At 30.7% G+C, this 19160-nt stretch overlaps 1 protein-coding gene across 1 annotated transcript in view; it reads left to right on the forward strand.

Annotated features, from left to right (window-relative positions):
- LOC143075771 (uncharacterized) overlaps positions 1-19160 on the forward strand; it is an 85797-nt gene that overhangs the window by 39697 nt on the left and 26940 nt on the right. The window contains exons 19-33 of the mRNA XM_076251330.1: positions 455-507; positions 1445-1616; positions 3100-3215; positions 3785-3875; positions 6630-6742; positions 8933-9155; positions 9873-9901; positions 10789-10917; positions 12286-12376; positions 12876-12947; positions 13482-13553; positions 15430-15501; positions 15994-16065; positions 16811-16923; positions 18412-18515. Coding sequence (XP_076107445.1) covers positions 455-507; positions 1445-1616; positions 3100-3215; positions 3785-3875; positions 6630-6742; positions 8933-9155; positions 9873-9901; positions 10789-10917; positions 12286-12376; positions 12876-12947; positions 13482-13553; positions 15430-15501; positions 15994-16065; positions 16811-16923; positions 18412-18515 — 1522 coding nt within the window. The remainder of the gene's footprint in view (positions 1-454; positions 508-1444; positions 1617-3099; positions 3216-3784; positions 3876-6629; positions 6743-8932; positions 9156-9872; positions 9902-10788; positions 10918-12285; positions 12377-12875; positions 12948-13481; positions 13554-15429; positions 15502-15993; positions 16066-16810; positions 16924-18411; positions 18516-19160) is intronic.

The raw sequence follows: 19160 nt of genomic DNA on the forward strand, positions 1-19160 counted from the left end.
CTGAAATACATCTTTGTATGATCATAACTAAATTCTTAAGCAACATTTTTCGTATTAAAACATAGCATAGATAGTCACTACGGAGGAATACTATGTACATTAAAGTTTAATACATATCATGCTAAAACCTAAAAAGCACAACTAAACTTTCAACAAGTCAAGGTCAAATGTGCACAGTTCATAAATTACAAACACTTAGTTTAAATGCCCCATTTCTTTTAATATCTTAAACTATGTAGTCATGAAAACTCAACTGAGATAACCAATAGTGCAAATAAGGTCGAGGTCAGGAGAATAACAAAAATGTATATTCTACACTCATTTACATTCGAAAACATTAATATTGAAGTAACACACTTAAAAACAAAGGATAAGTATTCTTATATCTGCATTTATTATCTAACATGTGCAAAATGTGTTGACAAATTTTTCTTTTCTTTTTTTTAATAAATAGATACATTAGGACATCTTGATGTTGCATTTAATGACGACAATATTACAAAAAAGGTAATTGATAATAGCTGTTAGTTTGACATGTTTGAAAGAAAAGAACAACAATAAATGTCATCCTCTAAATTACCCTTTTACAAATACAGATATATATATGTTAGACTCCGGTTGACGGATGTTCCTGAATGTGACGTCCATTTCCTCAATTCGACGTTCGTTCCTCAAATTGACGTCCAAATCTGATATCACATTAAAATATTTCGAATCAACGGCCATTTTGTTTACTATCTAATTGACGTTATTTTTGTCAATCGACGCGCATATTGTTGGCTTCTCTTATTGTCGGACTTTTTATGGATTTGCTGCAATGACGTCATAACTTTCTTACATGACCGGTGTATATCGGTTGTGATATCAATTTTGAAATTAAAGATGTTATATAAAACAAATCATATCGTAAAGTCGGCTATAAAACGCTACAACTTGAAAAATGCAAACAATTCAAACTAGAAAACTAACGGTCTTATTTCGAAAAAAACAATTTCGAAAAAAAAGTATGACATAAACAAACGGCTACCGCTGGACTACAGGAATATACATAATTTCCTGGAGTAAATAGGTATAAGAAGATGTGGTATGAATGCCAAAGAGACAATTCTCAATCCAAGTTACAATTTAAACCATTATAGGTCAGAATTGCTTAAATACAACACTGAACATAGCTAAATTAAAACGCAATTTGATTTAATAATTAATTTATCTTTGTGTTGCTAAATAGTATGTTGTTTATGTGAAAAGTTTTGTTGACTTTTGTCCCGTAGTTTTTCGTTTGTGTGGTGTTTCTATTTGACTTCTTAATTTTTAATTCTAATTTCGATCCATTCTTATTTTTGCGATAATATAGCTATCACAGTATGTAATAATACTTTTTAACTTGTATGTAACAAATATGTGTGTCATATTACATTCCTTGTTAATTTGATACTGTATGTAGATTAATGTGGACATATGGTATAGGGTAGAAAAGGAAAATAGACCGTCGTACAAACCTGTTTTGTATCTAATATTTGCAAATCACCAAGAATTAGATATACAGGATATCGACGACAATAAAATACAAAAAGAAGACAAGTTTGTTTTAATGGAAGAAGTTATGGAATTTTCAAGTAGGTAACACTTAATTATAAATACTACCTACATACTCCTATTATGCTAATAAGGTTTTAATATTTTTACATGTTTATTACTCCTCTCTTATTATCAAAATAATATTGATAATATCAACACAAGAACGACATTTGAGATATATATGTTTACTAAAAAGAAATCTTCATAATGTGCAGTAAGAGTAATTTTAATACTATTAAGATAACAATAAGGAGATGTGATATGATTTTCACAATTACCTTCTGTCACTTTAGCTTATACTAAACCGTATAGTCAGCTATCGTTCTCATTGTTTATTCTTTAGTTTTCTATTTTGTGTTATGTGTACTTTTGTTTGTCTGTTTGTCCTTTTCATTTTTAGCCATGGCGTTGTCAGTTTATTATCGATTTATGAGTTTGACTGTCCCTCTGGTATCTTTCGTCCCTCTTCTACAAAAAAAGCCCTGACATGAGTTGATGTATTTTGTTTGTGTTCGATGGATTGAGACCCTCTCGGGTAATGAAAGTCTTTAAGCACCACTGGTGGTAGAATTCATACAATATAATTTACATGTAGTACAAATACAACTTATATGTAAATCTAGATCGCCTACAAATTTCAATCAGTACATTTTCATAGGATAAAATGTAAATAATCTTAACCTGGGATATGTTCTAATAAATACTTTGATGTATATAATTATGATTTATTTATAAGTTGTTATTGACGTTCGATATTATATGTTCATACAAATGAAGTTGCATATATATATCGAAATGAAATATAACGAAACACTGCAATGGATGTATTATAAAAAAAGCAACGGTAGATTAAGGAAATCCGTTAGGAATATAGAATTCAAGATATATTACAAACATCAGGGTATGACATCAAGTCGTAATGATGCAACATCCAATACCTCGTCGTACATGTATCTAGTTATGCTTGCATTAGATTGTATATTCAGTTACAAGTACATAATAAGGAATAGGACACAATCAATATATTTAGAAATAAGTTGTGGTATATATGCCTATGAGACAACTCTTCGAAAGAGACCAAATAACACAAAAATTAATACCTATAGGTGTGATATTGCATTCAATAATAATCTAATCCCATACTGCATAGTTAGCTACAAAAGCACCGTAAATGAAAAAAAATAACAAGAAAACTAACAGCATGATTTATGTAAAAAAATAATGAACAAAAAAAAAAATGTTTCACCGCAACAAACAACAACCTCTGAATTACAGGCTCCTGGCTTTACACAGGCACATACAGAATGTGGTAGAGTAACACTGGTTATCTTAATGTTTATATGTAACTAGGCTTCTCTTTAGAGAAGACGATATTCCTGTTTGATAATGATTTAAGTGAGCAAAGGAATGTGTCATATATCATACACTGCATTTTGAGCGTGTCATATAATGGATTGACTTATTAAAGCATTGCCAATTTATTATTCCTCTTCTTATCTCTTTTAATTCCTTTTTTTACAGAAAAAACGAAATTGCCATGTCATGTTGTGGGACAGAAAGTATTGTTTTATCATCATGATCATGGTTCTTTAAATACTGTATTTATTCACCATAAAACTAGTAAAGATACAATAAAGGTAACTATTTTCAGAACTGGTCTTTTAGTGAATGTAAAGCTTTACTGTATATTTCAAACATGTCCACCGACTTTAACATTTTAATAACATTTGAGAGAGAAAGAGAGAGATTTTTCATTTTGATCAGATAAGCTTCAGCTATTTGTTCATTATATGGTTCATGCATGTAACACTGCAAGTGGTTGTGGTGGTAGTTCATTTCCACTTATGAGTTTAGTTATACAATTTGTATCTTCCGCATTTCCAAAACTATGTAGAAATGTTTTACCAGAGTTTGTTTGTAAGCATTTATGAAAATAAACAACAAGAAGAAATAAATACTACTTTAAGAAGCTAAAATTACAAAATACAAAAGTTATCCTCGTTCTTTCTAAACACGTCTCCCTAAGGCAAGTGCACCAACGTTTAAAAGGAGTGATTTTTCAGTAATTATATATTTGATCTATCTTCTAGGGACTATGTAAATTGTGCATTATTTGTTTTTGGATAAAATCATAAAATAACGGGTCTGTATTGGCTTATTCACACTGTTGGCTGAACACTACATTTGACATTTTATTTATGGACAGGAATTAGTAAAGAAAGGATATCATACTTTTCAAAGAGGGGATACTGACGATCAAGAAAGTGAGATCGACTACTTTCATAGAATGGCGAGTGGTATGTTTACCAATAGTTTAAACTTTTTGCATTTTGATTTAAGATATGATTTATTCATTAAGATATAAAAAGTAAAGAAACACAAAGTATAAATCGTAACAACTATAAATTTTTTACCATAAAGGAAAACTACAGTAAATGGATAAATACAGATATAAGAAAATGTGATATGAGTCTCACTAAGACAACTCTCAATCTAAGTGAGAATATATACAAGCAAACACATATTGTTAAAAGTACGGTCTCCAACACGGAGCCTTGGCTCACTCCGAACAGCAAGCTATAAAGGCCCCTAAAATGACTTGTTTGAAACCACTCAAACGGGAAAACCAACGGTATATATAAAAATGAAGATGTGGTATGATTGCCAATGAGACAACTCTCCACAAGTGACCAAAATAACACAGAAATTAACAACTATAGGTCATCATACGGCCTTCAACAATGAGTAAAGCCCATACCGCATAGTCAGCTATAAAAGGCCACGAAATGACAATGTAAAACAATTCAAACGAGAAAACTTAAGGCCTTATTTATATAAAAAAAAATGAATTCATTTAGGAAAAATGGAGAAACACTTGTGAACCACATCAACAAACGACAACTGCTGAATTCTATGAGTGCCTTACTTTTATAAGTTCTCTCTAATATGTATGTACCATTTGAACGCTTTGTATGCGAGCATCTTATGAAAATGTTATCTATTGGTTGTCTGATATTTCTAACATTATAAGAAAAAACCTCAGTACGGTCGTCGAATGAATGCATTTGATCGAATTTCAATTTACATATTTGTATTCTAGACATCCTTCTTGTATACTATTAGCTTGTGTCCTGATTTACTGCCTTTCCTGTCAAATTATATTTTACTTTATCTTGTATTATTAATTAGGAAGACATTTGCAGATAACTATTCATTTACTAGTTAATAAACCTGATATTCATAAAGTTGATTTATTTTAAAGATAAACCCTTCACACTAATAAAGTCTTTAAACCATTTTAGAGTTTCAATATTCTGCTTAACTAATTGTGGATCTTTAGTAAAACAACTTAATGGTACATTTTCGTGCAAAATAGCAACGGTACGAAATATATAACCAGGATATGTTCGACTTGTCGTTCACAATCCCGATATCTTTTCGAAGTGAAGAAACCTGCATTGAATGACATAACGGATGCAACAAATGAAGCTGAAATGTTTATCCTTTCAAAGAATTTGACTTTGTAGTATAGTTCCTCTTGCTTACGCAATATTTTCATTATTGTTTTGCTATTGCTGTTTGTTTCTTCTTTTGTGTTTTTATTGAATTGTTATCGCCCCATTGGTATGTTCTTCTCTTTTAAATGAAGTAAATAAAAATGAAATGGAGATGTGGTACGATTGTCAAACAGAAACCCTTCCACAGACCACAGACCACATGATAAAAAATGGATAATTTAAGGTTACAATGAAAAACTATATATATATATAGATACGGTATTGTTAGCTGAAGGGTGTCAATGTATTTCAAGCATGTCAACTGTGAAACCATTTTGTACAACCACTGTGTCAAACACGCTGCTAGTAGGTGTCTTTTCCAAAGGTTATCACCACTCAGCAGTCAACACTTTTGTTTAATTCTGAATCTTTTTTGGCGGTTTAAACATTTTTAAAGTACTGTGGCATTTTTTTTTTTATTTCAGACGATTAAGAAAAACCAATATTAGACTGCAAAACAAACAACCGAATGAATCATGTATACGTTTATTCATGATTTTGGAATATCAATACATGACAAATAAATCTATGAGTAAATCTAACACCTTAAATTCTAACCTATGTTATTTACTTTATTCAAACTCATGTGAAAATCAATAAGGTTTCTTTAATGGGGGAAAGTGACCTTAATGAGTTCTATGATTGCCAATATCCAGCTTCATCTCACTATTTATGTGACTTCCAATATCATATTATCAAAAGAGGGACGAAAGATACCAAAGGGACAGTCAAACTCATAAATCTAAAACAAACTGACAACGCCATGGCTAAAAATAAAAAAGACAAACAGAAAAACAACAGTATACACGACACAACATAGAAAACTAAAGAATAAACAACACGAACCCCACCAAAAACTAGGGGTGATCTCAGGTGCTCCGGAAGGGTAAGCAGATCCTGCTCCACATGTGGCACCCGTCGTGTTGCTTAAGTGATTACAAATCCGGTAAATAGTCTAATTCGGTAGGTCATATTCATGAAAGGGAAGGGGATTGTAGTTACGACGTAAGGAACATATCCGATATTATTTGTGAAACGGTTATTCCATAACGGTCAACCAACTCGTGATGGCGTCCGTAAAATTTACGAAGGGATGATTTCAACTTCACCATTTGGAACTCTTGGTTTAATAGCTTCCTTGTGAGCAGCAAACCTCTATCAAGAAAATCATGATAGGAAATGCAAGCACGGGAATATCGTATCAATTGGGAGATATATACCCCGTATGCAGGTGCTGCTGGAATGTTGCTACTTAGAAATGGAAAGTTCACAATTGGAAAGCTGAAATCATCTCTTTTGTCGTAAAGTTTTGTTTTCAACCGACCCTCATTGTCAATTTCTAGATGTAAGTCAATGTCAACGTTAACGTTAGGCACTCAAAATATAATATTCTTGAAGAAATTGGACAATTTTCCATCATTGACGAACAAAGTTTAACTTTTGCTGTCGATAAAAAGATTTTCAATAACATTAACAAACACATTTTCAATGCAGATGTGTTAGGTGAGAAAGTGTTACCAGTTATTATATCTTTACGTAATGGAGGATTGACAAGTGAAGTAATAGATGGTGCGCAGAACTTGTTAATTCCAATTGTGCGTTTTAAGGTATTTATCTAAGGTTTAATCCAAATGTTTATCATTTTTAAATTCATTTTATTCCTTTGAATAGTCGTATAGACTTATTACTTGCACTGCAGTACGTGTATTTTTTTGTTGATTTTGTTGTTTGTATCATCAAACATCTAAACGCTACATTGATATCATTTCACTACCTTTAAATGTGTGTATTAAGGATTTTAGTTGATACAAATAATTGGTAATGAGAGAAGTCAAAATATATCAAAATACATGCAGATCTGGAAAAAGCGTTACTAGGAGTAAGCTTATTATCGGAAAAGCAATACGTTATTGGAATTTCCAAAAAAAGCATTAGTAAAACGATAACCATGCAGATAAATAGACAACTTCCGTGTTAATTTCATCAATTCAGGCATTTGATTTGAACATAAAAAAGGGACGAAAGATACCATGGGGACAGTCAAAGTCATCGATTGACCTTTGGTGTTGCTCATATTATTACAAACCCAGTAAATATTCTGATTCGATAGGTCACATTCGTAGAAGGGAAGGGGATTATAGTCACGAGATAAAGAAAATATCCTTTATCATCTGTGAAACGGTTATTCCATTACAGTCAACCAAATCGTGATGGTTTCCGTAAAATTTACGAAGGGATAATTTCAACTTCACCATTTGCAACCCTTGGTTTAATATCTTTCTTGTGATCAACAGTATCCTTCAAGGAAATCATGATAGGAAATACAAGTTCGGTAAAAATGTATCAATAGGGTGATATATACTGGAATGTTGCTATTAACATTAACGGTATCAATTTTCCTGCAATAGATGCGCATTTCAACAATACATGTCTCTTCAGTGATGCTCGTGGCCAAAATATTAAAAAAAATTATTTGCTGAGAGAATATCATCTTTATAGCAGAAAGTAAAGTTGTATTGCTTCCTTCTTATATTTCTTGCAAAGAAGTTCCTGGCGTATTAAATTTTAAACCTGTTGCCTTTTGGTAGCTATTATTTGTGTGTTTCTTTGTCAACTGGGTTCTATTTATTTGTATTTTAGTCCTGTAATGTTGTGTTGTCATTTTAATGTTATATTTAACATGGCCATAAAAGAGGGAGGTTTGGTATGCCACAAAACCAGGTTCAACCCACAATTTTTTTCTTTAAAAAATGTCCTGTACCAAGTCAGGAATATGGTCATTGTTATATCATAGTTCGTTTCTGTGTGTGTTACATTTTAACGTTATGTTTCTTTTGTGTCGTTTGTTTCCTCTTATATTTGAGTGTGAATTTACATTATTATAAGACGTGTCACGGTACTTTTCAAGCCAAAATGCATGTATTTAGTTTTGATGTTATATTTGTTATTAGCATCGGATTTTGTCTAATGCTTAGTTCGTTTCTGTGTGTGTTACATTTTAATGTTGTGTCGTCATTTTCTTGTATTTAATGCGTTTCCCTTGGTTTTGGTGTATGACCCGGATTTGTTTTTGTCCATCGATTTATGAGTTTTGAACATCGGTATACTACTGTTGCCTTTCTTTATCTAGGAACATGTGTTTCAAAGTAAATGTTGCCATGCCAGTATGGTTAGAATAACGTTGCCAGTTTATAGTTTGGCATGTGTATGAAAGTATTAAATAACTAGCTAACTGTTTATGACTGTAAATCAACAAAACTCTCGTCTACCAAGCGGTGGGATTATTGATTGATTGAATGGTTAATTGGTTCTTTATAGGATATAGGAAGATATGGTGTGAGTGCCAATGAGACAACTCTCCATCCAAATAACAATTTATAAAAGTAAACCATTACAGGTCCATGTACGGCGCCTTGGCTCACACTGAACAACAAGATATAAAGGGCCCCAAAATAACTTGTGTAAAACCATTCAAACGGGAAAACCAACGGTCTAGTCTATATAAAAAACGAGAAACGAGAAACACGTATAAATAACATAAACAAACGACAACTACTGTTCATCAGATCAACGCCACATTCAACATTTGTACTAGTGTTCTATTTCGTGGCGGTCAATTTTTATCAGTAGAGGGAGCGGAGTACCAGGAAGACAATACAGACCTAACAATGCAATTATTTGTAATTTGATGCATGTTTCATATAGATTTAACAATCAACATATAATACATATCTGAATAACGGACATACACGTATTCTTTCTGAATTTAATTGCAGTTTCGTTTGTATCTTTGATAGAAAAACAGTTCCGAAGTCGCTGTGTTGACACTTGAAAAAGAGGGTTTCCGAAATACAACGCAACATACAACAAATTTAAAGACTCCATGGGCCGCCAAAAAATCAACAACTTTCTATGCAGAGGCCACTGATTATACAGATAACCAAGAAGAAATATCATCTATTAGTAATGTGCAAAGTAATTTGGACTTTGAAGTGCTGATATGTCATATTGTGATTGGAGGTATTTTCTATTCTAACATTGTAGAACTGAATAGTATATATTATATGTGTACATAAACTCATCATAAACTCATTATACATATACATATAATACTAGTGTTTCTTTTTAATAACGCGACGCAACTGAATAATATTTTTTTGTGTTGCCTTTTTCCAATGGCTTATTCATTTGAACTATATACTAGTAATGATTCAATGTGTTGGTCTAACGTGAGAGCGATTACAATAATTCATTTAATTTAATAAGACTGTAAACTTGTAAACTGTTGTCAAATTATGTTCAAACGTTTTTACTTACATAAGTAAACATGACGTTTGAAATTTTTATCATAAGTTAACACACAGAGTTTGTTGCTTGGATCGGCTCTTGCTATTTAATTTTCATAAAAAAAATCACTTTTCAACTGTTATAAGTAAGCTAATGTTTTACCATTGTGTTTTACCCACCATATGCATACATGAGTATATTATTTTTGTTAGTTTATGGGCACAAAATACACCCTTAACTAAATACAGAATGCAAGTATCTTATTAATACGTGGATCTTTCATCACCATATTTATGTAAGTAGTCTCCATATATATATAAAGCTTTACTTTGTCAACGGATTCAATTTGTTTAAATTTGTTACATTCCGAACTATCCAAGTGAATAACACGATTTTATGTAACATTCATAAATACTGTAGCTAATACGTAATTATGTATTTAATTTTCAGTGTCAATGGCCAACCAAGATGAAGTATACGTAAGTATACTATACTGTTTTTCAAATCAATTTAAAGGAAATAACTTCATGATGTCTATTAATTAATTTACAAAACAATAACATTAAAAATCACATAGAAAGAAAATAAGAATAAACGAATAATTCATTAATAATGCAAATTAATTGTGTTTCTCTGGCGTAAGTGAAAAGAAGTCAGATAGTGTTTATCTGCTTTGATTTTTTTAACAAAACAAACAATCCTCCAAAGATGTTAAAATCAACAACAAAAAATTCTATCAAACACATGCTATACAGATTATCCTTTTTTTCAAAATCAAACGTAAGACCTTCGAATTTTAATAAAGTCTAATGAGCATGACTATAAAGACTATTTATTTATTTTTGCGATGAACATTAGTTTATTAAAATATTAATGAAAACTGATAGGTTGAACAATAAGTAGCAATGAATAATATGGTCTTACAAACAAAACAACGAATAAAAAGATAAATTATAAAGCACTACATGCACATTATACTAAATATGAACTTTATTGTACACAAAATTAGCATAAAAGCTAGTGCTTTTAACAGTATGCAGTTTCTGCTCAATAATGTACTAATGGGGCGTCACCCATCTGTTCCTCGAAGAAAAGAAATCCAAGATCAAATTTTATATCATACTCAAGTAGAATTCCTTTTTTTACCATAAAACAATTATATTCAAGAAAAAAATTGTACAGTGCTCTGAACTTCTCAAACATTAATTTTTGTTTTCCATTCTTAATAAAGCAGTCAATAACCAAACTAATAAAATATTCTACGTTGTTACCGTTTATACCTACCTTACCTGATATCTTAGCAATATGTGAAAATTAAATAAATTTAAGATATTGTTCTTAACTTGTAATATTTTATTAATTTTAGGGTGAAGACACAGAATTGTATGCAAATGCATTATCAATGTTTCTGTTAAAAAATGGAAAATGGCATATTCCGAAAGAATGCATCAAAAAATACTTTGATCATAGATCTATTGAATATATTTACGAAGAGGTAATTAAAATAACTGAAATATGTCAACCTAAAACAGAATCTTTCTTTAAAAAAGAAGCTTCAGAACACTGTTGAAATGAATCATTTATGAACGCTGATTAAAACCTGGTTTTGATCTTAATTGAACTTAACCTAAGTTGCTCATAGTAGAAACAAGTTTTATTTAATAGTGCCCAACGTGCATGGGAGACATCTGATCTATACACAAAAATGTCCATTTCCATTTTCAACATTTTATTATAATTATTATTATGTAACTTAAAAAATTAATTCATGTCATGTCAGCCATGTTTGCCTTCATATTTGGTTGGCAGATTGGAAAAAGTAGCATATACAGACCATCAATAGAATTGTTACAAAAAAAGAGGCTATATTTGCAACATCGCTTTTTTTCAAATTATCAAAACATTTGGGGAACAGTGATTTATGTATAGTAAGAACATTTGTTTATTTTATTAATCAAGCCGACCTTATGATTAAAATTATCATATCATTAAAACAAACTCAATGTGAATAACGGAAACAGCATCCACATTTTTACACTTTTGCAATAAGTCTTTGAATAGACATGGTGACCATTTTAAAGATTTATTTTCATATATGATAGGCCATTTATATTCGAGTATGTAACACTCCTTTAAGGTAGATATTAATGCAGGGTAGATGCTATAAATATTCGTACTTATTTGCATTTAGAATAAACCATAATAAACAAAAGCACAACATAGTGACAAAAAGTCATGTAAGACTTAAACACAAGTAATAACTTATTAAGGTTCTGGTGTATTCATGTTATAAATACTGTTAAATAACTTGTGTTTTTCTTATATCAAAGGTATGTTGGCACCATTGCAAATATTGCATATATCAATCTTATATATTTAGATATCTTTTGACAATTTCTTTAAATACCAGTATAGTCGGCTGAACTGTAATTGTGCCAACTGTTTCGTATTCCCAATTGTGACAGTTTGACTGACTGTAAATTATCATGTCGATGGATGTATGTATGGCTTGAGATGCTTACCATATAAGCAAACGCAATCGTGCTCCTTTTGATATTCCCTCAGTTTTTGTTTGTTACCTTGATATAAATTTCAGTAAACTGTCTCCATAATTTATCAAAACCTGATACTCGACTAGCATAAGAATTTAAACAACGATAAGACATTACATATGTATTTAGTACTTCACATGTATCTTGGCCGTCAATATATACCAGAATAGTTGCGATATTGATTAACCAATTGTGTCTTGAAACATTTTACGATACACTTGGTGACCCTCCTTTTAGTTAAAAAAAAAAACGCCTTTAATGCAGTTTGCTTTGTATATGAAATTGCTGGTAGAAAATATCAATGATTCCAGGATTTAACAAATGAATTTGAAAAAGGATTGTGGTGTGATCTGAAAGAGATGACAGGTTTGGCTTATGAACCTCCACGCTGGAAAGAAAAGGGTGAATATGGTGTATTCAATATAGTTCTAAAACTTACCTAATGTTCACTTCACTGATTGAACAAAATTGGAAAATTAAACAAAATGAAAATAAATTTACGTGCGCTAGTAGTGAAAGCTTTGAAATAATGGAAATCAGGAAAACATTAAACAAATGAAAAGAACTTTTAATGCAAAGAGATATTTGATCTGATATAAACAAAAATCATAAATCTTCACGTTTATGACACAAGAAATATATGGTAGCACATAATTATACATAATGGTTATGAAAATGATTTGTTTTGTTTTATTTTTTTTATTTAAGTATGTCTTTTTGTGCATTTTGGATGTTGAAATTATTGTTTTATCACACATATTAACATGATTTTCAAGTTTTTTAAATTTATGCTTTGGTCGGGTTGTTGTCTCTTTGGCACATTCCCAATTTCCTTTCTCAATTTTATTTGATTGTATCATATAATATCAAATTTAATTTAAGTGCATTCAAATAATTTTAGATGTTGACACACCAGGAGACGAAGAAGAGGAACACGATACAGCAACTGTTGGGGCCACGGAGGAATCTGATGGTTTGATTTCTTAACTGTAAAATTTTTTTTAAAGCGCCTGCAAATGATGTTTTTTTAAATGTACCTCAGAATCCTAGTTTTGAGTAAAAAATCTAAGTGTTTCTTCACATATATGTACAACGAGATACATTGTGTGCGAATGGTGTATTTATCGTCCGTTTATGAAAATTTTAATTCGTATGTATATACTACAAGCAAATACCCTTTAATTTATGATAACAAGCTAATGATGAATATACAGTCACTGCTTGGTCAGCTTACTTTCAATTTTTTTAAATTAGCAAATATTCCTTTAACTCCATTGTTTCATACCAGTTCGTGTTCACATTAAATGAACGTGTCACAGGGATATGCTACTGACGAATAAATACTTTGGAATAGCGATATGAATAAAAGAATAACAGTGACACTTCAGGTTTTACGGTGCTCATTAAGGATTGGTTGATCGATATAAATGAAGTTTTTGAATGGTGACTTGAAAATAATATTACATGTCAAATTCAACTTAAAATCATCAATTATTATTTGCCCTAGATATTGACAATGTGGTAGATGAAGAAGAAGAGCACGAAACGCAAACTATTTTGACAACGGAAGAAACTGAAGGTTTGAATTCTTATTTCTAGAAGATTTTTTAATTCAAAACAATTTTAATTTATTTTTCCATACAAATATAACAAAAATAATTCATTCTCCTATGATCGGAATGTGTTGTGAAATCTTTATTTTCTGAAAACGTTTATAATTATAGATTATCATTGATCATCACGAAGGGATTGATTTTCTCGCTTGAGCTTGAGAAAAGCAATCGAGTTGAGATGACCAATGATAACTTGTTTATCGCTATTTTACCTATGACGACGTTGTTGATTTAATGACAACAGGCACGTGCATTCTTAATTTCTAAAGATAATTTTCATTTGAAACCCACAGAACATAACACTAATTTATGAGAATTGTGTACGGTTCAGCATGATACAAAAAAAGAAAATTTGAATACGCTGATATCATAATTCGAGTTTTTTTAAATGAATAATTTGAAGAGAATTAAATAAATATTTTTTTCAAAGCAAAACTAAAAGGATAAAAATTGCTTAATCTGCAAATCGATTCTTATAAAGAAAATATAAAGGATGAAAGCATAACAATACAAAGGGCCAACAAATTGGAAAGTCAAACAATAGAGTAAACACGTACCCCACAAAAATTTAGTATTGACCTGAAATTGAAAGTGTCCTACAGTGATATCACAAATGGAAACAAATCTTTTCCTCTGAAACTACTAGGCCAATTTTAACCACACTTGGCCACAACCATCATTAGGGTATCTAGTTTTAAAAATGTGTCCGGTGACTCTGTCAACTAACTGAGATGGCTGCCATGGCTTAAACAGAACATGGGGGTAAATGTAGATTTTGGCTTATATTTTTGATACCAAAGCATCAAGAGCAAATCTGACAGGGTAAAATTGTTTATCAGGACCAGATCTATCTGCCCTAAAATTTTCAGATGAATTAGACAACCAGTTGTTAAGTTACTGCCCCTTAATTGGTAATTTTAAGGACATTTGGCCGTTTTTGGTAATTATCTTGAACATTATATAGATATATATTATATCATTATAGATAGAGATAACATGTAAACAGCAATAATGTTCAGCAATGTAAGATCTACAAATAAGTTTACATATATCTTAGCTCATTTGTCGGTCTTTAACATTTTGTACATTGTTGTGCTGCTGTAATGATCAAAATAGAGTAATTAAGTTATAATAACTAATTAGCAAAACTTATAAGAACTAATAATGGAATCAACAAATTTTTACAGTTTTACAAGTACAACTTACTTGTGTTACACATGTTTAAGAAAGGAGTTCATATCCTTGTATATACATTTAATAAATTCCACTTCTGTTTTTGCATAAGAAAATAGTTTTGTCTATAAATCAGCAAAACAAAAACAATGAAAAAAAAACAAAACAGAAAAGCAAATTACCTTTTAGAATCTAAAGTCTGTAAACACTCAGTTCGTTGGAGTTCTGTTTGATTCGTGCACTTGTGCACAACTAAAAGTTGTCACGAAGAAGCATCGACAAAGTGTTTTAAAACATTAAAATCGTTTTCAAAGAACAAGTTTAACAGTTTTGATCTGTCTGATTGTAGGCCTCCCCTCATTATTTGTTTGAAACATTGATTTTGATTTTGTTCTTACCGACTGAAAGTATTGAACAAGCCCGCAACAAGGACTGAACTGCCTTTATACTACTGACATTTAATTTCCTAAAAATTCTTTTTGTCTTATACTTTGCAAAATGCACAAATAAAACCAGTTTGTTAATATCTATTACTATTGTGACATGTATAATTAGTTATTAGTTTTGCTTATTGATATGTTAAACAATTCTTTTTCAGTTTTTCAGTTGGTGACTTGAATATAATATACTTTGGAAAATTTAACTTAGATCTTTAACTATTTTGATTAGATATTGACAATGTGGTAGGTGAAGAAGAGGAGCACGAAACGCAAAATATTTTGCCAACGGAAGTATCTGGAGGTTTGACTTCTTATTTGTGTGTAGATATTTTTATATATTATATATTTGTATGTGCACAAAACAATAGATTTAAATAAGATAATTTTGTAAAATTCTGCATGATACATACATACAGACATAAATATAATAATCATCAGAAAATTTTAAAATGTTTTTTATACCTTATATACTAAACGCCAAAACTTAGTTTGTCTATATTTATTAATCTTTGTGCGGCCAGAATAATCCACAGAAAGAATAGATTTGTGTTTAGCTTTCAACGCGTAGAAGAAATACATTTATGCGGAAATTTTATCATCATTACCATCTAACATACAAATAAATGTACGCAAAAGTAGCGCAAATTAAATCAGGTAAAATTCAATACATTTTGAAAATCCAATTTTAATTAATTGTTTTATTCCATATTTTATGATATATCTCTTTAGTTTTCGATTATACTTTGAAAATATAATGTCAAATTTAACTTTCGTTTTTTTATTTTTGGCCTAGGTGTTGACACACTAGGAAATGAAGAAGAGGAGCATAATACAGCCACTGTTGTGACCACGGCGGAATCTGAAGGTTTGTTTTCTTACCTGTATAAGATTTTTTACTTAAAACAACTGTCATGTAAATGTATTTAACATTATTTAATTCGAGCGTCACATAGTATGCATAGTTTAATTAAAGCCCTGAATATAAAGTTTATTCATAATGTATGCATATTTCTAATTTAGATTGAGAAGACGTGCTTACATTTACTCTCGCAGTAACTGAAATTCTTAGATCTATGGTGAATCTTGATGTTGGGGTATTTTTTCCTGTCGATAACCCAAAAGTTAACCATTACACAGGATGATCTTTTAATGACCACGTCATAAAAAATATATGATGGAAATACAAGATAAACTCAAGAAAACTAACAATAATCTTTCCTGTCCTAAAAATGTAATTCATATTCAATATTCACAGAAACAGCAGAATTATTCAGCAAAGTGTATGCCTCAATGGCAAAAAGGGACACAAATACTACCCTTTGGTCATAAAACATATGTTTAACCTGTAAATGCTATAATTTTGTTATTGTAAAGGTGACTATTATAGAAAACATAAATTGTGCTTGTTCGTCAACTCAATATATTTTTTTATCCCAATTGTCACTTGTCTTCTTATTGTTATGTTTGTGATGATGATGATGATGATGATGATGATGATGATGATGATGATGATGATGATGATGATGATGATGATGATGATGATGATGATGATGATGATGATGATGATGATGATGATGTGTTTTGTGATTGGTTTTTTCTATATAATTCAGAAAAGACGATGATGCTGGCAGTTTCCATCTCAGAACTCTATGGGTTAATCTTTCTAGCGTTACTGCAGAGAAAGTTCTATTCTGGGGCAAAACAGCTTGTAGAAACAGGATGCGTAAGCTTAACTTTAAGCATTATAAAATGTTTTTTGTTTAAATGAAGTTGGCTTGTCAACACTAATTGGTTAGATTGGATAAATTAATCAATCTTATCAGTCGGCATTTACAGATTTTACTAAACCAACAAATGTAATTTTCTGTTTCAATCGGTACTTCCATCAATCTTCATGAATTATTTACGGAGTTGACAATAAAGCTCCAATATATTGGTGTAAAATGTAAAACACGCTGCATAGTAATGTATGACAGTCCTTGCCTCTCGTTATCTTATATATCGCACAACTACGATTGAAAGACTTTCAAGTAGACATTTGCTGACGGTTTTGCTGTTATTTTAAGTTCTCTTGGAATTTTCATTTGGAATAGGCTCGTACAAAAACCAATATTCCTCGGCAGGTCCACATACTATTCGTTGTCAATATAATGGAATTTTACGAGACTGTCATACAAGTCAGAGGTTTAGATAGATATAAAACTAAGTGGTATCCACCATTTTTACTTTTAAAAAAATGCCTGTACCAAGTCAAATATATGACATTGTTTGATGAGTTTAAAATTTGATTTTACCATTTGATTAGGAACTTGTTTTGAGTTATCATCGGAGTTAAATATTTTTGTGATTACATTTTCTACCTCTATTTACGCAAAATAGTTTCTGAACGAAATCAATCAACGTACGGAGTTTGATCAATACTTTTTGACGAACGGACGGGTATTATGTAATTATTAGGTGTTTTGAACATATTTGTTCAAAGACTGTCGACATCCCAAAAGTAAATACGCTTTTCCTGAGGTAAAAAATGGTAATCTGCAAATCGACGAAAGCGTTTCTTATTTAAAGTATACAAACTCTCACGTCTGATATATCGTATTTCGTTGGATAGGCTGTGGAAGGCTTGGTGTTTAAGCTAAATTTAACGAAATTTCTGAATTTACAGTTTGTTTTGATATAACTTAGAATATGGTAAAATGTTGAGATATGAATTCTAGATGAAAACTCGTGTGCACATACAGCATAAAACTGTAAATTCAGACATTATTCCGTACACCTATTGTTAAAGAATGACCAAAAATACGAGATCAATAATGGAATTTTAGAAAAATATACTTATACATATATTTGTATTCTACTGTATATCAGAATGAGAGTTGTTTGATTATATTCAACTAGTTGCATTCTTTGCACAACAAGATTAAAAGAAAGTGTAAAAACAAGATTGATAAAAAGTTCACAACCATCCTACAAAAACAGGTATACACAAAGCTCGTTCAAAGCAATACACATGATACAAACATTGCAATAATTTCTAATCTTACAGTATTAAGAGAAGTTAATGATTTGCTCCATCTTTTTGGGTGGATTTCAAATATGTTCCATTTCATTGTGAAGATATTTTTTTTAAGGTGAGCAATTTAGAAAAAAGTGTCGGTAATTGATCATTCTTCTACAGAGTGTATGATTGATAATTTGATATATTTTGAAGGTTCGAATTCATCATATTTTAATCGGATGTATCATTCTTCAAGAGGCAATAGATGAATGGAGAACAACACATATAGAAAGAAAAAAATTGCAAATTTTGAAAGTGTAAGTAATATATTCAAAGTATCCTTAAAAAGCATCTATTTTTTCACCGTTTGAATTAATTTTGAGGACACACTATTTTAGAAGTACCATGAAAAACAGTTTACTAGAAGAGGCGAAAGATACCGAAAGAAAATTCCAAATCAATCACGTCACCAGAAATGCGTGCTCGGTCATAGCGAACGATATGGGATATACTATTTAATTGTCTATAGATACCGTAGATAAACATCGTATGGTGGGGACAAATCTTCATCACTTTTATGAAAAGAAGATGATTGACATTAGTAGAAGACTATTTTCACTTTAATTTGTGAAAAGTTGTTGTGTAGAATTACCGTTTGAAACTTGCATATCTTTATATTTGATATAATATGTATTATTGTTTATATTTGATTGTTTTTTACGTAAACTCCTTTGGATTAATATTAGCAGTATATACTAGAACACACCCGTGATATCGCGGGTCCGTGACTGAATTAAAGTATAAAACTATGCGCAAGCCTTATCTTGGTATTAGTACTGTCATCTGATAAAGTCATGCCGATTATAAGATACACAATTTTCTCTGCTTTCAAATCTTTCTGTTTGAACCCGTCGAACTGGAACTTATCAATTATTGGTAATATTAATTATTTGGGAAACAAA

This window comes from Mytilus galloprovincialis, chromosome 5 (assembly GCF_965363235.1).
Source record: "Mytilus galloprovincialis chromosome 5, xbMytGall1.hap1.1, whole genome shotgun sequence".
Lineage (NCBI taxonomy): Eukaryota > Metazoa > Mollusca > Bivalvia > Mytilida > Mytilidae > Mytilus > Mytilus galloprovincialis.